We start from the raw sequence: 24,457 nt of genomic DNA on the forward strand, positions 1-24,457 counted from the left end.
CTTTTTTTTTTTTTGATCGGTCGTGGGGATTGAGCTCTGGGCTTGGGCGCTGTCTCTCAGCTCTTCAGCTCAAGGCTAGCACTCTACTGCTTGAGCCACAGAGCCACTTCCGGTTTTCTAGTGGTTTTTATTGAAGATAAGAGTCTCACAGACTTTCCTGCCTGGGCTGGCTTTGAACCACAATCCTCAGACCTCAGCCTCCTCCTATAATCCTCAGCTAGGATTATAGGCGTGAGCTACCAGCGTCCGGCTGACACTCATATTTTGAATAATCAAAAAGCTTAAAAATTGGGCTAGGAAGGTGGCTCAGTGGTAGAACGCTTGCCTTGCATGCATGAGGCCCTGGGTTCGATTCCTCAACACCACATAAGCAAAAAGAAAAAAGCTGGAAGTGGCGCTGTGGCTCAAGTGGTAGAGTGCTAGCCTTGAGCTGAAGAGCTGAGGGACAGCGCCCAGGCCGAGTTCAGACCCCATGACTGGACCCCCCCCCAAAAAAAAAAAAGCTTAAAAATTTAAACTTTTTTGTGACATATATAGTGACAACATGAGATTTAGAATAAAGATACATACACAAGAAAATAGAACTTTAAGAAACAAAACAAAAAAGTCATTACATTAGTAGCACCTTTAAAAATGACATCTAGAAACCAAAATAAAAAAGAAAACATGAATTACTTTGAGATTCTTTATGAAGCGTAAGCCAGGTATAAAACTTCCCCTGGCATTTCTGTTTATACTGATTAGTACTCATTCATTCATCTTTTAAAAAGTGTTTTTGTACTCAAGAACTATGTGAACAGAGTACTTATCAGCCACTGTTCTGCCCAATGCAACAATATAGCCACGGCTAAAGCAAAGGGCCTACCTCCTCCCAGTGAACAGCAAGTAGTAAGTGGCATCCCTGAAATAAGAAAACAAAAAGCTATCCAGGATGCTGCATTTGACAAAGCAGGCAGAAAAGTCCCTTTCAAAGATAACAGGACACAGATCTAAATCCGATGGAGTACTATGCTCCAAGATAGCATGGATACTATGGCAGGCACAGAGAAAGCAGCTGCAAAGGCCTGAACAGAGAGGGTTTGTCCACACAGGAAGCCAGAGTAGTCAAAGCAGCCAAAGGAAAGCAGGAAACAAGCAAGATCGCATAATTTTGTAAAGGGCAGTGAAGATTAGTTCACTCTCGTGTGTCAGGGGGCATGGCAGATGTGTGCACAGATGCTTGTTGAAGGAGGGGGTGGGGGTGCTGGTCTGCTGCAGCAAGGCGGGAGGGGTGAGCACCGTTGCTGTCACGGTGGGGAAAGGTGAGGTAAGAGGAGGAAAGTTTTGGACAGATTTAGAGGGAGAGACAGACTTGTGGATGGGAAAGATGTGAAAGGTGAGGAATGAAAGTAGAAGGATTCTGGGGTTTCCAACCTATTCAGGTAGAAAAAATAATACTGCAACTCTCATTTCGGCTAGCTTTAGTAATTCTATTAGTCATCCAGTTAAAGCGCAGATGGCTATAAAGCTGGATGTGGTGGCCCCTACCTATAATCTTAGCACTTATGCAAAAGAATCCTTGTGTTCCAGACTAGCCTGGGCTATACAGCAGAACTCACAAAAACAAAAACACTGAAAATTTTAATCCATCACAAGTGTGTTTTTACTTAAGAGATAACCACCCAAAAAAAGTTGGAAGTGGAGCTATGGCTCAAGTGGTAGAGCACTCACTAGTCTTGAATTTAAAAAAAAAAAAAAAGTTCAGGGACAGTGCCAAGACCCAAGTTCCAGCTGTGGGACCGGAACCAAAAACAAACTTCTGTGAACAAAAACAGTCCTAGTTAAATTGAACATACACTTCTCAAAAGGAATTCATCAGTAACATAATATTTCAAATTAAAATAATCAGAGCGCTTAAAGAGAACTATTGTCTAGCCAGGCATGGGTTGCTCACACCTGTAATCCTAGCTACTCAGGAGGCTGAGATATGAGGATCACGGTTCAAAGCCAGCCCAGGCAGGAAAGTCCCTGAGACTCTTATCTCTAATCAACCACCAGAAAACCAGAAGTGGTGCTGTGGCTTAAGTAGAAGAGCACTGGCCTTGAGCTGAAGAACTCATGGACAGTGCCCAGGCCCAGAGTTCAAGCCCCACAACTGACCAAAAAAAGAGGGAACTATTGTATAAATAACAAGGTATATCAAAGAAACTGCTGCCAATTCTTTAAGAGGTAATCTAGCTTTAAAGAAACAGAATTCTACTAATAAATTATAACATTAGAAAATATTTTTGGAGGGCTGGGAAGGTGGCTGAGTGGTAGAGCACTTGCCTTGCATGCCTGAGGCCCTGGGTTCTATTCCTCAGCACCACATAAGCAAAAAGAAAAAGCCAGAAGTGGCACTGTGGCTCAAGTGGTAGAGCGCTAGCCTTGAGCTGAAGAGCTGAGGGACAGCGCCCAGGCCCAGAGTTCAGGCCCCACAACCGGAAACCCCCCCCCAAAAAAAATTTTAGAGCTGGGCGCTGGTGGCTCACACCTGTAATCTTAGCTGCTCAGGAGGCTGAGATCTGAGGATAGTGGTTCAAAGCCAGCCTGGGCAGGAAACTCTGTGAGACTCTTATCTCCAATACACCACCAGAAAACTGGAAGTGGTACGGTGGCTCAACCGGTAGACAGCACCCAGGCCCAGAGTTCAAGCCCCACGACCAACAAAAAAAAAAAAAAAAAAGAAAAGAAAAAGAAAAAATATATTTTTGGCAGTACAGAAATTTGAACTTAGTGCTTCACATCTGCCAGTTCTACCACCTGAGCCATCCCCTGCCTGTAATTAACTTTGTTTTTCCTCTCATGCTGGTACTTGGGCTTGAATTCTGGAGCGAGAGCACTGTCTCTCAGCTTTTTTGCTCAAAGCTAGTACTCTACCACTTAAGCCACAACCCTTCCAATTTTAATAATTAATTAGAGGTAAGAGTCTCACGGATTTTCCTGAAGGGACTGGCTTCAAAGCTGTAATCCTCAGGTCTCAGCCTCCTGAGTAACTAGGATTACAGGAGTGAGCTACTGGTACCTGGCATGTAATTAATATTTTTTAAAGACTATGCTTACCAAGAACGTTCCTCAAAGTACAAGATTTTCTGTCTTAACAAATCATTAAAATTATCTAATGCACTGTACTGAATAAAATGTAAAAGGAAAAGCACTTCCACTTCTCAATTTTCTATATAAAGGTGAAGAATAGGAAGACAGTGAGAATAAGACATTGGCTTAAGTGTTGAAATGGTGCTGTTTTAGCCCTCCAACATTTGAACTTCTTGCAAAATCATTATCTCTTTAGCAGTTTTTTGGGAGCAAAATAACATATCAATGTCTTAAGTATCACAATCTATCCTGTGCCTAGTATAGTTCTTTTCCTTAGAAAAGTATGGATAATTTCTAAGTCTTTATATATATTTTTGTCATGGTATTTACAAAATACTCCTTGAAGAATTCACAAGTCTTTTTTTTTTTCTTTTTTGGTCGTGGGGCTTGAACTCTGGGCCTAGGTGCTGTCCCTCAGCTCTTCAGCTCAAGGCTAGCACTCTACCACTTGAGCCACAGCACCACTTCTGGCCTTTTCTGCTTATGTGGTGCTGAGGAATTGAACCCAGGGCCTCATGCATGCAAGGCAAGCGCTCTACCACTGAGCCACCTTCCCAGCCTGACAACATGTTGATATGGATTAAATGTGGTAAAGTACTGAAAACGGAACAGAACTTCTCTCCCTCACTGCCAGTGCTGAGGTTGGGTGATGTGTGGAGGGCTGGAGAGAAGACTGCTGTTAGTGATTTAAAGAGGCCAAAGTGTGCATAGGTGGTCCCCTCAGTCTCCATGGAGGACTGGCTCTGGGCCCTCCTGTAGATACTATCATCTGCGGGTACTCAGTCCTTGGTCCTTCCATTCTGCCGAGACAGAGTCAACTGCATTTTAGTCTAGCACAGTGCTTAAGAAAATGGTCACTATTTAAATCAAGTAATTTTTTTTAGTGAAGGACTAACATAAAATGTTTTTCAAGGCTGGGAAATGCTGACTCATGTCTATAATTATAGCTTCTCAGAAGGGTGAGATCTGATGATCACAGTTCCAAGCCAGCCTGGGCTTTAAAAAAGTTTGTGAGACTCTATCTCCAATCCACTAGCAAAAAAGCCAGAAGCAGCATGGGTGTTGGTGGCTCATGCATGTAATTTTAACTACTCAGGAGGCTGAGATCTGAGGATCACGGTTCAAAGCCAGCCCGGGCAGGAAAAGTCCATGAGACTCTTATCTCCAATAAACCACCAAAAAACTCAGAAGTAGCACTGTAGCTCAAGTGGTGGAGCGCTCGCCTTGAGCTAAAGAGCTGAGGGACAGTGCCCAGCCCCAGAGTTCAAGCCCCACAACAACAACAAAAAGCCAGAAGCAGAGCTCTGGCTCAAGTGATAAGAGTACCAGCCTGGAGTGAAAAGGCAAAGGGACAGTACCCAGCCCCTGAGTTCAAGTCTTAATACTGGCACAAAAGGAAAAAGAAAAGTATAAAAACAAGTTTCTAAAATTAACTAACACATGTAATACCAAAAACAAAGATTGTCAGAAAAATATAAACAGAATTGATAGTTGTAAAAAACTAAGAAGTGGGGAAGAATCATGGTGATCTGCTAGAGACAGTGCTGACATTCATTAGTATTACTTGCCCGGCATGTCCAGTTCTCTCATCAGTTCTCAATAGTTACTAAGGCCCTGAGTCTAGGACAGCAGGTGTCAAGCTGTAGCAACTTTGCCCATACAGGGACATTTGGCAGTACATGGAATTGTTTATTTTGACTATCATGGTGTCCTGGGATCACGGTATCACAGTATCATGGTGTCACGGTGTCTGTCATGGTGCAATGGTATCATGGTGTCAGAGTGTCTGTCACGGTGTCATGGTATCACAGTGTCACGGTGTCTGTCATAGTGTCACGGTGTCAGCCATGGTGTAACAGTGTCAAGTGTCTGTCACAGTGTCATGGTATCATGAAGTCAAGAAAGGCAGTCAAAGGGCCTATAAGACACGGGACTAGAGACATTCAAGAATTCCCTGAACCAGGCTCCAGTGGCTCACACCTGTAATCCTAGCTACTCAGGAGGCTGAGATCTGAGGATCGCAGTTCAAAGCCAGCCCAGGCAGAAAAGTCCGTGAAACTCTTATCTCCAATAAACCACCAGAAAACTGGAAGTGGCACTGTAGTTCAAGTGGTAGAGCACTAGCCTTGAGCTGAAGAGCTGAGGGACAGTGCCGAGAGTTCAAGCCCCACAATCGACAAAAAAAGAATTCCCCGACTCCAATTGTCCGAAGGGAGAAGCCACATGTAGGGTGATGTATTTCCCTGTATTACCAGTCTCCAGTAATTTCCCAACCATGGCATTCTTTTTGTTTCCTTCTGTTTTTTCCTTTCTCTGAACTGTGTAACTGACAAACATATAGTTTACCTAAATTGAAGACTGTACTTCTAACTAACTCTGGCCAAATTACACCTCCTTACACTGATTTCAGTGAAATGTAAATTTTCACATCTCCAGATGGGGGTAGTAGTTCACTGTTAAATTAATTTGTAAAAGTTTAATAAACTATCAACTTAATGTAGTTGTATTTTTTTTTGGGGGGGGGGCAGTCGTGGGGCCTGAACTCTGGGCCTGGGCGCTGTCCCTCAGCTCTTCAGTTCAAGGCTAGTGCTCTACCACTTGAGCCATAGCACCACTTCCGGCTTTTTGATTTTTGCTTATGTGGTGCTGAGGAGTCGAACCCAGGACCTCATGCATGCAAGGCAAGCGCTCTACCACTGAGCCACCTTCCCAGCCCTTGTAGCTGTATTTATTAAGTATAAATTACACCCCAGTAAAGCTGAGGCATATGAGGGCAAACAAAAACATTCCTAGGGGAAGAGAACACTTGTGAATTAATCCACCTACCTTGTGTGCCAGGTTTTGCTGGAGGGGAGGATGAACTCAGAAGTGGATCTAAGGAAGAATCCAAGAAGCCTGAATTCATGCTTGTTTTATATGACAGCTGGCCGGCATCTTCTGACAGATGATCTAAACTGAGCTTGCTTTGTCTGCTTGTATCTAGAAGATCTTTTCCAAAGAAAGCTTCCTAAGCAAAGATAAGCACACAGAAATTTACTAGCTCAGCTGGGCGCTGGTGGCTCACGCCTGTAATCCTAGCTACTCAGGAGGCTGAGATCTGAGGTTCGAGGTTCAAAGCCAGCCAGAGGAGAATAGTCCATGAGACTCATATCCAATAAACCACTAGAAAACCGGAAGTGGTGCTGTGGCTCAAGCAGTAGAGCGCTCACCTTGAGCTGAAGAGCCCAGGGACAGTGCCCAAGCCCAGAGTTCAAGCCCCACAACCGACCAAAAAAAAAAAAAAAAGAAAAAAAAGGAAAATTATTAGCCCTTAAACTCTAAACAGATAATATTCTATCATCTTTTTTTTTTTAGCAATTTTTTTTATTGTGATTAAGTGATTACATAAATTTTACAGTATTGTGAGATGGTGATACTTAAATTCGCAAACACATTCTAACCTTCATGGGGCAAATTGTTTTTATCGTGGTCTATAATGTTTATGAGTTCTATGAGCTTTGACAATACAGTTATTTCTTCCACATCGGGTGATATCTATCATCATTTTTAATAAGGAAATAGAAATGACACACATTTGCATTTAACAATGCAGAAACTGAATGTAAAAGTATGGAAAAATAGTCTATCCATTCTTTTAGACAGATTTCCTTTACTTTAAAAGTAAGATTTTTTTGTAGCTTTCCCAGAGACACATAAAATTTCACAAACATAAACACACAATGATGTCAAATGTATTTCCAGCAACTAGAAGGTAATAATTCAATTGACGAAGATTCAAGTATAATTAAATTTAAAAGCTGATAGATTTATAGTACTATTGGTACCTTAACTCATATTATAAGCAAAACTAAAGCCTTATGAATATTGTTAATATTTATAGATTACTTAGGCTAACACCAGACTTTGATCTACAGCTTTAATATTTACATACTTCAGATAGATTTAGTAATCAATATTGAGCACAAATCTGAAAGAGGGTTTTATGCCTCAAGCACTGCATAGATGTGTACAAGCTTGGCAGCTACTAGGGGCTGACTTTACTCAAGTGACCTCTTTTCCACTCAGACACCTTCTACCCCAGAGGCTCCTACTTCAGTTGTATTCCTACTAACTTCTTCTCTCACTAAAGCGTCTCAAAAGATCAAAAATTTCCAAGAAAGAGCAATACTGAAGACAAACAGGAAGCACTAGGACCTCTTTGCTCTTCCTCCAACCCAACAGCCCTGCTTTAGTTTATGCTCTATTACGTGGATGACATATTCTTTTGATGTTACAAAAATAATTTTAATTCTCTTGCCACCCATACATAAACCAAAAGTGAAATTGTGGCATGTGCTTAAGTAATAATAGGTACTTACACTACAAAAGGCAGTTTAAAAAAGCACATACAGCCATGCTAAAAAGAAAGCCAACTCAAAGACCTAGCAAAATATGTAATCAAGGTAATTATTAAAATGTAAATTTAAGTCAGGTGCCAGTGGCTCATGCGTATAATCCTAGCTTCTCAGGAAGCTGAGATCTGAGAATCATGGTTTGAAGCCAGTCTGGCACATAAGTCCCAGACTGATCACCAATCAACTATCAGAAAACCAGAAGTAGCACTGCAGCTCAAAGTGGCAGAACATTAGTCATAAGCAAAAGGGCTCAAGGACAGTACCCAGGTTCAAGCCCCGTGACCAACCAAAAAAACAAAGAAAGAAAAAGCAGAATTAAATTCTTCAAAAATTACTAAAAAGAAATAGTAAAATGCTAACACAGCTAATTGTTGAAAGATATTGAGAATGAACTATGGGGAAGGAGATACTATTTTTGATTTCAACTGATCAACTTTTTTAATGATCTATGAATGAAAGAAACATTTTTAAAAATTCACAAAGCTAAAACACTGGAGACAAGGTCATAAACTATAAACCAAAATATTACCTGTAAATAGGCAGGAAATGTCTCTTCAAGCTTGTTTTTCCTTTTTCGATACCTTTTCTTAATTTTTTCAGTGCTTTCAGCAACAGAAATAGACTCATCAACTAAAGAATCTGGTAACTGCTCACTCCAGCCTGAAACAATAGAGACACCTATAAACACATGGCATTTAATCCATACAAAATAATCTTCAAGCTTATCAACATACACAGTGCCATATAAACAAACAAGCTTTTGAGTAACATGAAGATCTCAAAGCAAGTTTATCAGTATGTTTTATATACAAAATTCATTTCATGCATATCTAGTGTCACTATGCCTCTTTCTCTTCCTAATAACAACATGAATACCAGAAATATGTCTTGACTGAAGAGTGGACACTAAAAGTTTAGAGATGCATAGGTGAATGAAAAAAGGAATGGTAGGTGAATACGGCCATATGTAAGCAGGTGAAAAACTGAAGGAAACAGGGAGACAGATGGGATGGGACAGGATGGGGTGGGGGTGATGATGGAAGGAGTGCCCCTGATCAAGATGCAATGTGCACACGTTGACATGGTAAACTGACACCCTTTATACAAGTATTTGAAGACTACAGTAGAAAACCTTAGACTCAATATAGCCTTCATGTATAAAATAACCTGAGTGAATCAAACTATTTTTAAGCATAGCATAAAACTCAAAGTAGTCTAGAACGATAGCCTGCAACAGAATCCCTAAAAAATTCAGAGAACGTTCCAAAGAACACTGTTTACAGCAAATAAATGTGTCTCCTACACATATGCACATACATATATATTATATACAATGTAATATATATTATATATGATAATATGTTATATTATTTATTATATATATATATATATAATGCAATGAGGAACTGTTAGATTAAGCCAACAGATACAAAGACTAGAATCAGATAGAGAAAGGCTTCATAAATTTATGTTCTAAATCAATGACATGAAGAAATAAAAGATGACTGGAAAAATAAACTTTCAAATGAATCTACAAGGCATTAAAACTACAAAGTATTTAGGCCAGGCGCCAGTGGCTCATGCCTGTCATCCTAACTACTCAGGAGGCTGAGATCTGAGGATCACAGTTCAAGCCAACCAGGTAGCAAAGCCTATGAGGCTCTCATCTCCAATTAAGCACCATCAAACCAGCCAGAATGTAGTTGTGGCTCAAATGGAAGAGTGCTAACCTTGAGCTGTTTTTTAAAAAAGCTTAGGGATAGGTTCCAAGCCCTGAGATCAAGCACTAGGACCAAGGGGAAAAGTATTTAAAAAGGGAAGAAATTATTATTTTCTAAGTTAAAAACTCAATGGATGAGTTTTGATTAGCCACACATGAAAATACTGAATTAAAAGGTTGATCTAAAATATTCAGGGGACAGAAAAAGGAAAGCACAACATTAGGGGCTTATTACAGTCATATTAGAAACTTTCTGAAAACCATTATAAGTTACCTAAACTAGGCAGCAAATTCTTTTATTCATATGAGGTCAGAACCCTATCCCTAGCAAAGGAAGGGCTGTTTGGAGGACAGACTAACAACCTGCTTCAAAACATCTTACCATACAATCATGAACATACTGACTATGAAGTCTCCATCAGAGCCATTTCAGAAATTGAGAAAACACAGTAATGTATTCTTATCTGATAGAAAGGTGTGGCTTTAGCAATGCTTTTAACTTTCAAGGACTAAATGAAGATGACAGAATGTATTTATAAAATACTGTTATTTTGTTAAAAGTAGTTGAATTACCCTGTCACTTTCAATATTCAGTGTCAAATTATACATGAAATAACTAAGACAAGCAACAAAATCGTTGATGAGATGACCAAAAAAGTATCTTACGTAACTAAAGTGATTCAGTCCTTACATTGCTGTTTTATGTATGAAATATGCTTAATATTGGGGTGGGGGCCCGATGTGGAAGAAATAGTTGTATTGTCAAAGCTCATAGAATTCATGAACTTTATAGACCACGATAATGACAATTTGCCTCATGAAGGTTAGAATGTGTTTGTGACTTTAAGTATCACTATCTCACAAAACTGTGAAATTTATTTAACCACTTAATCATAATAAAAAAATATAAAAAAAGAAAAAAGTGGGGTGGAGGAAATTATGAAAGTATCAAAGGACAGGGTGAAAGTGTTACTTAATGTATAATATGAGCTTATTGGCAATATGAGACTCTTGAGGTCCATCCCTGGCACCAAAGAAAAGAGAGGGGAAAAAAGGTCAACACTTTAGAGGCTGAGGTAGGAGGAACATGAGTTCAAAACCAGCCTTAGCTACGGGGTTAGAACTTGTCTCAGAAAAACAAAACTAAAACAAAGCAAAGAAGAAACAGAACCCATTGAATTTAAAGCATTTCCTTGTAAAATATGACTGCTACACTAACAGTCTATAGGCACTTAGATCCTTTGGTTACTAAGAGACAATAAGGTTGTGACAAGTTCATTATTTAGGAGTTTTTTCCAGACAAAGGTATTAAGCAAAATCAATACCATACCATCATCTCTGTTAGGTAACTGCTCAGATATAGAGCCTGAAGAATCTTTTCTGATCATAGATCTTTTGGTTTTTCCTTGCCCAGTTCGACTTCTTTGCCGTACCATAAACCCACCAATACCTATTCAAGAAAGAAATTGGGTAAACTGGTCATTAATTTCTCTTCTATAGTTCCACAATCAGTAGGATTAAGCAGCTTTGGCTTATTATTTTCTGATTTGGCGTATTATTTTCAAAATTCAGCCTGGGCAAATCTCAATCAACAAATTTCATTTTATGGAAAATTGAAGAGGTAGGAAATAAAAATTAAATGTCAAGGCCATTGTTTCCCCTAATCAAATGTGAATTAAAATTTGCTAGAGCACAGAAAGAGCTGCTTGTATTTCCTCTTCAACACAAGTCACAGTGAATACTAAATAGTAGTTGGTGCTTGCTTGTCTATTGAATAACTCATCTATCAAATTATTTGTACATTAGCAGAACAATCTGTTCATTAACTGAAGAACAGAAGATACACACTAAACTAGGTGATATAATCATTGATTAATGCGACTTCGGGGGACTACCTCATTTTTCCACGGTATGAAGGCCTTTCAACATGAGATGCTAGAACTCTACAATAAACAGCATAGAATCTGACCAGACTATGCAATTCTGTTCACCAAATTTGGGCAAGTTATTTAACTCTTTAATGCCACAGTTCCCTCACTGGTGAGACAGGGATGATGTATAGCACAGCTCCCCATATACAAGTGATAAGTATAAATAAACTAATACTTATCAGAAGACTGCTTGGCAGTCAGCACTATAAGCTCTTGCCAAATGACCAAGGAGCCAAAACGAGAGGGTGATGGAAGGATGAAAATCATCAAAGTATTTTATATGCATGTAAAAAATATAGAATAGTAATAATAAGGGGTAAGAGGGAGAAAGTAACAAGATGAATTCAAAGTACACTATAGGCATATGTAGATACATCACAATGAAACCTTTGTACATTTAACATATGCTAAAAATGATAGTTGCCTAACAACAGACTATGTTTTCTGAATTAAAGGCTATCTTCCATGCAAGGAAGAGAAAAAGGAAAACAGAAAACAATGAGCGTTCTTAAAATTAAGTTGCATTGAATAAAAAAATGTTGTTTATCCAGGCTCCAGTGGCTCATACATGTTATCCTAGCTACTCAGGAAGATGAGAACTAAGGATCACAGTTTGAAGCAAGCCTGGGAAAGCCTGTGTGATTCTTATCTCCAATTAACCACCAAAAAGCTGGAAGTGGAGGTGGGCTCAAGTGGAACTAGCCTTGAGCAAAGAAACTCAAGAACAGTGAGCAGGCCCTAGGTTCAAGGCCCAGAACAGGCACCAGAAAACCCCAAGCAAAGAAAAATACCACAAAACAAAGTTTATGTAAGCTTCATAGCTATAGGGAAATTATTTTCATAATATGATATAAAGAAACGAATCTTCAGTTCTTACAGATATGGCCTGTCTATCCGGCTACATTTGAAGGAGTGGCAGGTAAATTCAGCAAAAAGTTCTCCCTTACACATCAAAACTTAAGTTTCTTAAACTGTAAACACACAGAAGGATAAAGATTGTAGACTATGCTGATACAATATAATACTTCATTGATTGATATAGACAGTAATAATTAAAAGACATTAATAATGTTTTCCAAAAATAGTAAAGCAAGGCAGATAGGTAATAAGGAAGTATTTAATGAAATGTGGTATTAGCTGGACTACAAATTCTAGGAGGCCATGAGAACCTTATCCAATTTCACACTGTACATTTACTTATAATATCTACATAAACACTGAAGTAGATTTGTTTGTTTTTGGCCAGTCATGGGACCTGAACTCTGGGCCTGGGGGCTGTCCCTCAGCTCTTCAGCTCAAAGTGAGCACTCTACTACTTGAGCCACAGAGCCACTTCCGGCTTTTTCTGCTTATGTGGTGCTGAGGAATATGCAAGGCAAGCACTCTACCACTGAGCCACCTTCCCAGCCCCCTGAAATAGTTTTTAAAAACACAAAAGTATTAGCAAGTAACTCGCAAAAAGAGAAATGTAGAAGTACCAATCAAGAAAGACAAAGCTTTTTAAAAGTCAAAAAATTAACCTAGGAAAAAATTGTGTAAGAGGCATTAAGTAGTCATTCACTGTCAAGTATTCACTTCATCTAGGGAATTTATCAGCCAATTAGCAAATTCAGAGTCTGGTTAAAGAATCAGGCAATAAATAAGATTTTTTATTATTATTATTTTAATGCTGGTCTTAGGACTTGAACTCAGGGCCTGGGCATTGTCTCTGAACTTTTGTGCTCAGGGATAGCATGTTACCACTTGATCCACAGTTCCATTTCAGATTTTTTTGGTGGTTAAATGCAAGATAAATCTCATAGATTTTCCTGCCCGGGCTGGCTTCAAATTGTGATTCTCAGATCTCAGCCTCCTGAGTAGTTAGGATTACAGGCGTGCACCACTGGTGCGTAGCTACAGACAAGTTTTAGATAGCTGTTAAGATGATGTACTTAGTCCTGATTTTCACCAATAATTAAAGTCCTCGGTAGTATACTGCTCTTAACCTAAGTACTGGTCATATTAAACATCCAACTAGATGCTTGACCTGGTCTGTATGGTTTCCTCTTTCTCTTTTTCATGCCATCAGCTCCTTCTACTCCCTTAGTTTCGTCATCCACAGCTTCCCGTTCAGGGCTAGATTCTGATTTCCCATCACAATCCATAAGTTCTCCTTCTGGAAAAAAAGTAAAAGAATGAATTGAGAAAAATTTGTTCAACACATCATATTTCTATGTAATAGGATATACAAAGCAACAAGGTCACCAAGTCATTAGATTAACTGTGTATCACAGCAGGTTGGGAAAGAAGGGAAAGAGATGGAAGTGATCCCAAATGACTGTGGGAACCATGCTGCTTAATAGAGGATTTTTTTCAGGAAATAAAGCAAAGTATCAGGGAAGGGGAAACAGAAAGAGAGCTCAAAAAGACAATTATCAATTTGCACTTTACAAATTATTCATTTGCTTTTAATTACATCTTCAGGTCCCAGATCTCAAGACTGTCTCTCTAGTCCCTCTTCTGGGTTCCAACCACAAATACAAGTAGGCATTACCTAGATACTGAAAAACCATATATCCAAAATTAACTATTATTTTAAGATGAACTTTCTCCCTGTACTACTAGTACCCATCATCATTTAAAAGATTTGGAAATGTACCCTGGAGGAAGACAGCCCAGAAAACAGCTGTGATATTTTCTAGTATCTTTTCTCCCACAATCAAGACTCCTTCAGTCTCCTTCTCTCAGAAGCAATTATTTTTCTCTACTACGATCTTATTCTACAGTTACTTTACTGCAATCCTCTACTATCTAGTTCCCCAAGTCAACGCTTACCCCTCTCTGCTCAGTTTCTTAAATAATTGCTCTATAAATATTAGCCATTTTCCTGCTTCATCAAATCCTTTCATAGGTTCTCAAAGCCCTCAAAATGAATTCAAAATTCTAGGGCCCATTATGGAAGACAAGAGTGAACTTGCCAGTTTTTGTTGTTGTTGTTTTTTCTGTTGTTTGTCGGGCTTGCACTCTGGGCTGTATTATCAGCTCTTTAGTTCAAGACACATACTCTACCACTTTAGCCACAGCACCACTTCTTTTCTGGTGGCGTTTTTAAATTGGAGATAAGAGTCTCATGGATTTTCCTGTCCTGGTTGGCTTTGAACCACGATCCTCAGATCTCAGTCTCCTGAGTAGCTAGGATTACAGGTGTAAGCCACTGGTATAAACTTGCCAGTTTAATCACACTCCAGTCGCAATGAACTATATGGTTCCTTGACTACATTAAGCTCTTTCTTCCACTGCCTCCTCAACTTCTGCCTTCTCCCTAACTCCTAAAATTTATTCTAGCCATCACTGTGTTAAAGAATTCCTTACACCTAGACAAAGCTAGGTCCACAGTTACATTTCTATGCATCAATGTCAAGCTCCATTTTAATCAGTTCTTTGAAGTTTGTGTACCTCCCTAATAGGCGACTGAATGGAGCAAATACAATTAAGAACACTTGACAGTTCAGGTCTTAGAGAATGCTGTTATCATATTATGGCAACCAAAGGCTTTTAAGACTTTGAAGACAAAAGACAAGTTCTGTCTTGATAAACAGGCAAGTTTATCAAATAAATTTTATGACTAAATCAATTCTTTTATTATCTTAAGTAGTATATAAAATGTATTTCTGAACAGGGTATTTTCTTTTATTACAATGTCTTTAAGGCCAATTTAATTATAATTTTAAGAACTGCTTTATATAAATATAACTAATCCATGAAATAGTTAAAGTATCAAAGATCACAAAATGCCCATTCATTGCACTCAAATAAACCCAATCTAAAAGAAATTTTAAGATGATAGATCAAATTTGTTTATCTAATTGACTTTCCTGAAATACAACTAAAATTATGTTAAAGCAATCTCTTTTTAAAATATAAAGTTGCAAGATCAGAAAACAGGAAAAGGGAAAACTAATAACTTGAAAAGGGTTTGAAGGTAGAAAGATGAATGAAACTGGTAAATGAAACCTACACAAGAAAGTTTGTGAGATTCTTAGCTTTAATTAACCACCCAAAAGCCAGAAGAGGAGCTGTGGCTAAAGTGCTAAGTGCTAGCCTTTAGCGGAAAAAAAAAAAAAAAAAAAGGCTCAGGGATGGCTCCCAGGGCTTGGGTTCTGCCCTTTGCCTGCTAGAGCCTCAATACATTTCGCCCCACACTTCCCAGCACCCTTTACCAGCAATAGTCTGTTCTGAAGTCATCGTGTTCCCACTTGGGACACACAGTGCCTTCATTTTCTTTTAGGTTTAATTCTTTTTTTTTCCCCACTGTACTCACAGAGTTTCAAGCTCCCAGCTGGTGAATATATTTTGTTGTTCACTACTGTTGTAGTTATACTGGTCCTGGGGCTTGAACCCAGGGCCTAAGTGTTGCCAGTGAACTTTTTTATGCTTAAGCCTGGGGGTTTACCACTTGAACCATGGATCTACTTTTGGCTTTTCGGTGGTTAACTAAGGTAAGAATCTCACAGACTCTCCTGCCTTCTCTGTCTTCAAAGTGTGTACCTCCGACCTCAGCCTCCTGAACTACAGAACTGAGCCACTTGTGCCCTGATAGAAGTATTTTTATTGCACATGGAATTTGTTTCTGGTACACTACATTAATAGTTTATGATTTTATTCCTCTTTTTTGGGGGGGGGTGTGTGGTACTGACTTTTGAACCCAGGTCCTCACACAGGTAGGGAAGTGCTCTACCACTTGAGCTTTACTCACTTGAGCTATGATTTCAATGACTGATCTTGTTTATTTTTATGTACTCAGATGAGGCTTTGAACTCAAGGCCTCATGCTCTCATTTTTTTTTTCATGGCTAGCACTCTATCACTTTCACTAGCTTTTTATGTGGGTTAACTGAAAACAGTCTTGAGAACTTTTCTGCCTAGGTTAGTTTTGAACTCCCAACCCTCAAATCTCAACCTGCTAAGCAGCTAGGATTACAAGTGTAAGTCATTAGTACCTGGCTTGATTTCTCTTCTTAATTTAGACACTTATAAATTAAAAGGGCACTTATAAAAGTGGAAAGTCACCTAAAGCAACCATAAAATCAACAACAACAACAACATCACAAGTATTGTTACACTATTCCAAGAGCACCGAAAGTTCAATCTGAACTCTGTTGGCTCCAGGGGTGTCTAATATATCTAAAATTGTATGTGTAAGACAATGTGTAGGCTGGGAAGGTGGTTCAGTGGTACAGTGCTTGCCTTGCATGCATGAGGCCCTGGGTTCGATTCCTCAGCACCACCTAAACAGAAAAAGCCGGAAGTGGTGCTGTGGCTCAAGTGGTAGAGTGCTAGTCTTGAGCTGAAGAGCTGAGGGACAGCACCCAGGCCCACAGTTCAGGCCCCATGACTGACAAAAAAAAAAAAAAAAAGACAATGTATATTATTACAGTCTGACAGCTTTGAGATAGAAACTGCACAGCTGAAGGATCATTTTTAGTCAATAAAACTTTTCAAAACTTAATTTAAAATTTCTTTAATTTTAAAGTTACCCAGCCTTGCTCCAATATACTATATATTTTTAATAAAGTCATCTATCAGATATGACTTCATAATACACAGAAAAGATATATACATTCTTTCTTTTTAGTTTCTCTATAGCTTCCAAAATGAAGAAAAATATTTGGAAACACTCAGTTCAGAATCACTCTGGTAGACAACCCATGGCTCTCAGCATTCGAGGGTGAGGAAAAGACACCACACATTCTGCATACATGCAGACTGCAGGGCAGCACTTCATTGAGTTCTGTCATACTGGAGATCATCTACAGGAAGCAGGAGTAGCACTATTCACTGCCACGAGCTCCTCACCTCAGAAGCGCTGTACCAAGCGCCTCGCATATAACCTCTACTCTCAGTGTAACTACATGATAGGGCTGGTCCAAGTTCATGTCTCCTAGAAATGAGAAGACTAAACATCAAGAAGACCTCTAGACAATAGTCTTAGAAGAGAATCACAAAGGTACAAAATACCCAAGCACTTCCTCATATGCATATAAAATAATATACATACTGAAACAAACTCCAAAGATATGGAAACAAAGGACTTTTTCTTGATTTTGTTCACTCTATATTCTTTACCTTGTATGTGGTGTGTTCACATCTACATGTGTGGGAGTGTGGCGGACACAGAATCAGAGGGAAAGGGTGGAAAACGCTGCAGTGGAACACACTGGCTGCTCCAAACACTGATAAAAGTGAACTATGCAACTCATGGGCAGAGATTGGAGAGGGGGGAATGGGAGAGAATGTGGGAACTGATGACACTATGAGAAAGGAAATGTACTTATTTCTGGATGTATGTAAAAGTAACCCCACTGCCGGGTGCCGGTGGCTCACGCCTGTAATCCTAGCTACTCAGGAGGCTGAGATCTGAGGATCACAGTTCAAAGCCAGGCAAGTCCGTGAGACTCTTAATTCCAATAAACCACTTAGAAAATCGGGAGAAGTGCTGTAGTTCAAGTGGTAGAGTGCTAGCTTTGAGCTGAGGGACAGCACCTAGGCCCTGAGTTCAAGACGCACAACTGACCTCTAAAACAGTAAATTGGGGGGGGGAGGAGAAGAGCTCTAGAACCTCCAACACTTTTCAAACAGTGCTAAGACATTAACTAGTTAAACATTCTTAAAGTGTAAGTTAGAGATTTAAAACAAAGTAGCAAAACCAAAAAGTTTTATTACAAACCTTTACATAACAGTAAGGATTGTTATATTATAACTTCTTTTTTTTCTGTAGGCAAACTTAAAAACCAATCAGTTAATTTTGAGTGAATATATGTGTATATACATGAATAAATTCTCCCACTTGGGACTGCAAAATTTTTTAAAAAGATTTTATCTAGCAAACAGGAAAAAGCACAAATGGCTGAATAATATATATTTATCTCAGCCTTAGAGAAAGTACATTCCTTTTTACAAAGGATGAGATCCTGAGATACAAAGTATCAGGCAGGTATGGCCAGGAAAATACTGAGTATTTGATTCTTTAAACCCAAAGATTGCCTTTATTAACATGCTGAACATTCAAGATATCTTTAATTTCAATAAATATAAAAGGATAGGTTTAGTCAATCAAATGGGCTCATTAGCCACATGAACAGGAGGGAAACCAGAGTAAATTTTTTCAACTGATTTTCTGTTAAGTCTTTACTTGAGTAAGAACACATAAAATTGAAACTGGGCACTGGTGACTTACACCATTAATTCTAGCTATTCAGGAGGGTGAGATCTGAGGGTCACAATTCAAAGCCAGCCTGGGCAAGAAAGTCCATGAAACTCTTATCTCAATCAACTACCAAGAAGCCAGAAATGGGGCTGTGGCTCAAGTGGTAGAATGCTAGCTTTGAGCACAAAAGTCAGGGACAGCTCCCAGGCCCTGAGTTCAAGCCCAGTCCTGGCACAAAAACATAACAAAACAGGACAAAAAAAAATCACATACAGAAAAGAAATCACCCAGAATACATAAAATTGAAATTTGCCACCATTTCTGATGTCATCCTACAGAACAGCCATCACACACAAAATATTCCAAAGTTCTTTGGTGGCTTTATTAGCTTTGCTTTGAAAAGGATCTATAGTCTCACATTATCATTCCTCATTATTTGTGAAATAATGTATACTATTCAAGAAACTTCACATTTCATAAAATGCAAATTTCAGTGATAATGGATGGAAGGCCTTTCTCAAACAAATTTTAATGTGCTCAGAAACGAAGCTGCTTCTTCTAGTGTGCTCCGGATACTGTTGCTCAAGATCTTTGCCTCCTACAAACTATCTACAGACAATTTCTCCACAACCCCATGCTGCTTTAATATCAACACTAAAATCTTTCAATTGTACTTGAAAACTAGTCTGCCATGTTCTCTAACCCAGACCTAAAATACTATAAAAGCAAATGTGAGAAAAAGGATGGTAAATTACGGGGAACTTCCAAAGTCTTTTCAGGAAACAACTACCTCTCACATGGACTACTGGCTCCATTTTCCATGACTCTTGTACATATCAGTCTACTGCCACACAGCACAGCGAAGCCCTTCTACTGTACAACACTCAGTGACTCTGAATTCCTACATGGTCAGGATTAACTCCCAAGTATCGCCTTATACTCTTGCACGATCCACTTGCTATCCATGCATGTCCATGCACCCACCCATCCATCCATCTACCTACCCACCCACCCATCCATCCATTTGCTCCGATTTCATTTGTCCCATTTCTATTGTCCCTTCTACACACCCTTCCAGGCAGTGCCTTCACAGCATTCTTCAAACAAGCTGGGCATGCCTGCTCTTGGGTCTTTGTCCTGGCAATCAAGTAGCTTACACACCCACTTCCTAGATGCCTCTGCTCACTTACATATTGCTTTCAATTTATTTTAACACACACACACACACACACACACACACACACACACACACACACACACACACACACACACACACACACACACATACACACACACACACACACACACACACCACAGTCTATACTCTCAAACCCACTAAGTTTAATTCTTATTTGCTTTATCCTTTAGTACTTCCTACATTGTAGTCATTTTTTTTTTAAATCTTTGCCTTTTAAAATTTAAACTAGAAGCTTCATGAGCAAAGGATAGTACCTACTATGTGTACCAATATTACTGTCCACATCTGGCATGTAGTATGCTTCTGTAAATACTATACTATAATAAAATGTACTAGAAAAATAACCTTTAGTTCATTTCCAGCTCAGTAGAAAAGACATGACCATCCTAAAAATAACCAATCTTACAGTGCTCTTCACTGGAGATAAACAAAAATAATTCATGTAAATTTAATCTTGCTGCTGAAATTATGTTATTTGGAGTTCAGTTAGATAAACCTTACATCTATTATGAGAAGAGGGCAATGAAGGGGGTCACACAACTGGATGGAAGAGGGTATGAGCAAATGCAGTCATTATATTCAGTGTAAATTATATAAAAACTCACTGTGTAACTTGAGAGTAGAATCGTGAGGGGAGAATGAGGGAGAATGATGGAAGGAACGATACTGCTCAAGATGCATTGTACTTACAACCTGACTTATAGGTTTGTAGCCTCTCTTTAGAACTACGTAATAGTTTTTTAAAAAAGAAAATCTTTGCCAGGTGCCGGTGGCTCACACCTGTAATCCTAGCTACTCAGGAGGCTGAGTTCTGAGGATCACGGTTCAAAGCCAGCCCAGGCAGGAAAGCCCATGAGACTCTTTATCTCCAATAAACCACTCAGAAAACTGGAAGTGGTGCTGTGGGTCAAGTGGTAGAGCACTCGCATTGAGCTGAAGAGCTTAGGGACAGGGACAGTGCCTAGGACCAGAGTTCAAGTCTCACAACAACAACAAAAGAACCTTTATAATAATCCATGATGTATGATGAACACCTTGAATATAAATATATGCTTAAAGTAATATTATTAACAGCTCTCTCATTTTGACAATGTACCTATCATATTTTACCTTACCTTAAACATGGTTTCTGAAAAGATTTAAATCTTATATCATCTGCAGTGACATAAATCTTTTCTGCTAAAGTGAAGTCCTCTGAATTGTCCCACCTTATGAGGGTCACAGACCTGGGGCTCATGGACACTTACATATGTATTCCAAGGGAAATAATTATTACCTCTACTATCATCCATTTCACCATCTCTTGAGTGCTCTGACTGAATGTCTGGAGGGGTCTGAAGGACAGCCACACTATTCTGATTTATAATCTTCAATTTCAGTTTTGGCTTTGATCGTTTTCTTCTCGGAACCGTTACTGTGAGGCTCTGCAACTGAGTCATCCCTGACTCGGTCAGGCATACACCATCCTGGGTGTATGTCTTAGGTGGATCTAAAACCACAAAAGCCCCAAAACAATTTTAAAAGATGGTCAAATTGGTTAGAGTTTCAAAATAAACATCAAAGACCTACTGATTGGAAATTAACTATAGTTTCACACAGCATTCATTTATCTATGAAAAGCAATAACCAACTTGGTGATGTGCAATAAAAATTGGGAATATTGATTCAATTAGAAAGATTACTCTTCCAGGCATTTCTGTTTTTATGTATCAGAGAAAGATTTAGAAAGAAAACAGTAAGAGTAAACGCAATGATTCAGCCACTCAGTTATGAGCCTTTTGGTCTTTTTTTACGAAACAAGAATACTCTAGAAGTCCATCTGGAAACCAAAGTATCATATGATCATGCATAGTAATGTGTGTGTAAAAATCATTGACATAATTTTTAAATATGCAAAACTAGCATTCAATGGAGCAATTCCTGAACCATCAAAATGTTCTAGATAGACATTATCAAATACAAATAATAAAAAATGGCTTCATAAAAGTATCCTATGAATCACAAGCTTGGCTGTCAATTACAAAAACAAATAAGAAAATGAATTCTAAAGGAATTTGCACACTATTCTTTTTTTCCTCTTAACTCAAAATTAAAGCACAATAATATGCCAGTAAAGTCAAAGCAAGCAAGTCATTAACACTTCCCGTAAGAGCTGTAATTTTCATTGCTTAATCTTCTGAAATTTATAAAATACTGTCCTAGTAAAACTAGATAAAATGGAAGATTTGTATATTAATTATTAGTATCAGAACTTACACTGACTCCCCACAGGGATCAAGATAGAGTTTATATATGTAACAAGCCAGTTATAAAAGATTTAAACATCATATGCTTTTTCTAAAGAACAGATGATAAGTCATTTCACACTTTACCTAGCTCTTTTACTTTTGTGACAATTTGTGCTACAAGTGAAGATTCACAGCAGTCCGAGGAAGGCACTGAAATATAGGAAAAATAATCAGGTAATTTTTCTAGAAAAGGTTAATAGGATTAAAATTTCAGTTTCTGTACTCATTTCATTCAAAAAGAGTTAGGATACCAACTGTATGATTAACACAGGGGGAGGAGGAAAAGAGATGGGACAGAGATGACTCTGATCAAGATAAATAGGATGCATACATATACATGAAACCTCCTTGGTACAACTGATGCAATAAATAGAATAGAATAAAATAAGATGAAATACTTGTCCAAATAATATATTCACAAAAGCCAAAATAAATTAAGCTCACTCACTAGTTTATAGACAGCAAGGTGTGAGTGAGGCACAGGACAGGAGAGATTCTCATTTAAATGATTCTCTTACCATTTGACGCAGGCATATACGGTCTGCACATGCTACAATCAAAACCAATGTCTGCTACATTTTCCACTTCATCTTCAGTATTTAAGTTTTGACAAACTGCATGCATCCATCTAAAAAGACCATATTTTTGTACATGTTAAAAGCACAGGATTACTGAGAACTGCCTTTTATAACCACTACAAAAGGAATCAATAATCTTCAAACCTAAAAGCCTCAAAGGCTTACATGTTCCTCCCAAAGAGCCTACTTTGCTTCCTTCCCTTACCACGCCTATAGATAGACCCACAAAACTTTTATAGAGCTGAGAAGGAGAACGGAGGGGAATGAATACTAGGGAGGAAGCAAATGCTCATTACATTAAAAACATAGGATCACCGGACACCAGTGGCTCATGCCTGTAATCCTAGCTACTCAAGAGGCTGAGATCTGAGGATCAAGGTTCAAAACCAGCCTAGGCAGAAAGGCCATGAAACTCTTATCTCCAATAAACCATCAGCAAACCAGAAGTGGCACTGTGGCTCAAGTGGTAGAGTGCTTGCCTGAGCTGAAGAGCTGTGGGACAGTGCCCAGGCCCAGAGTTTAAGCCTCATAACCAACAACAACAAAGGACAAAAAACAAAAAACCCAAATCCCCCTCCCCCCCCAAACATAGGATAAGCGAGGCCTGATGGCTCACGCCTGTAATCCTACCTACTCAAGAGGCTGAGATCTGAGGATAGCTCAGGGAGTAAGTCCCTGAGACTCTTTTCTCCAAACAAACACCAAATAGCTAGAAGTAGAGCTGTGGCTCAAGTGGTAGAATAAGAAGAAAAAAAAAAGATCAGGGACACCATTCAGGCTCTGGCTTCAGGCTCCTGGACTGGTATCAAAATATTTTTTTAAAAAATAGGATAACTATTTAGTGATCCAAAACCAAATGTATCACAGGCAGCACTGCAGTTGTCAGAACAAGAAGGAAGAATTCAGAAGACTGCAATGACATAACATGAATGTGTTCCACATGATGTATTAAATTTTAAAAGCAGATATAACTAGTATAAAACAATGCTGAGTGGCAATTGGGAAACAGAATGTGAAGGAAGAGTCCTAAGGCTACTGGCTACTATTTGATTGATAATATATCATTATTAATGCTATTATGTATACAGTGTTTAACTACTAGGACAGCACAATAACAAATAAAACCAAAGAAATCAGTCTGAATGCTAAAACTGCACACACAATACTACTTAGATAGACTAGAGGCAATATCTAATACCTAGGAACCTGGTGTCTAGGGCTTTAAGAAAAAAGAAAAGTGGCTGAAAAAAACAGAATGGGTGAAACCACTTTTAGAATATAAAACTTCTAAATTCAGGAAAATTCAGAAACACTCAAAAAGAAAAATGCACAAATGACAACAGTATCTCTACATCTAATTTCAAGGGATTCATAAGCCCTCAAAAAGTCCCAATTAAGGGGCTGGGAAGGTGGCTCAGTGATAGAGCGCTTGCCTTGCATGCCTGAGGTCCTGGGTTCGATTCCTCAGCACCACATAAGCAAAAAGAAAAAAGCTGGAAGTGGCGCTGTGGCTCAAGTGGTACAGTGCTAGCATTGAGCTGAAGAGCTGAGGGACAGCGCCCAGGCCCAGAGTTCAGGCCCCACAACTGGATCCCCCCTCCCCCCCAAAAAAGTCCCAATTAAAAATCTTTTATCTGGAATTGGGCATTTTAAATTTTATCTGTAAGTTTCTAGCTGACTACGTACCTAGAAAGCAAGTTATTTTCTGAGTTCCTTTCATTACATTAAAAAAAAAGTACACAAAAAATAGAAAAGGAAAAAAAGATACACTACCTATCACACTGCCTGCACTGCAGAATGAGATCTTCTTCTCTGTAGTTTCGGCAGCAGACCGGGCAGGAAGACAGGCTGGTGCACGGTGCACACTGGGTGTAGTTGTTCTGCCATTCGCACCTCAGGCCCGCGGACGTCGCTCCACAGTGCCTGCACCAAACACACCTGCAAGCCAAAGCCCCCCAAAAGTCTCCGTTGTATTTTTCTTAGCTAGTATGACTAAGGAAGCCACATGTAAGCAGAGTTAGAAAGCAATCATTTAAGGCAATTGAGAAG

General features: G+C 39.0%; 1 protein-coding gene across 11 annotated transcripts in view; it reads right to left on the reverse strand.

Moving 5' to 3' along the window:
* Positions 1-24,457, reverse strand: part of Kmt2c (lysine methyltransferase 2C) — a 237,609-nt gene that overhangs the window by 60,085 nt on the left and 153,067 nt on the right. For all 11 annotated transcript variants that reach the window (XM_069997142.1, XM_069997141.1, XM_069997133.1 and 8 more), the window contains exons 20-27: positions 24,182-24,346; positions 22,349-22,458; positions 21,915-21,980; positions 20,819-21,031; positions 13,186-13,314; positions 10,559-10,678; positions 8,038-8,168; positions 5,941-6,121 (exon numbers count right to left, since the gene is read on the reverse strand). In XM_069997142.1, the coding sequence (XP_069853243.1) occupies positions 5,941-6,121; positions 8,038-8,168; positions 10,559-10,678; positions 13,186-13,314; positions 20,819-21,031; positions 21,915-21,980; positions 22,349-22,458; positions 24,182-24,346 (1,115 nt within the window). The remainder of the gene's footprint in view (positions 1-5,940; positions 6,122-8,037; positions 8,169-10,558; positions 10,679-13,185; positions 13,315-20,818; positions 21,032-21,914; positions 21,981-22,348; positions 22,459-24,181; positions 24,347-24,457) is intronic.

The sequence above is a fragment of the Dipodomys merriami genome, unplaced genomic scaffold (genome assembly GCF_024711535.1).
Source record: "Dipodomys merriami isolate MVZ:Mamm:240054 unplaced genomic scaffold, mDipMer1.0.p SCAF_5, whole genome shotgun sequence".
Taxonomy (NCBI): Eukaryota; Metazoa; Chordata; class Mammalia; order Rodentia; family Heteromyidae; genus Dipodomys; species Dipodomys merriami.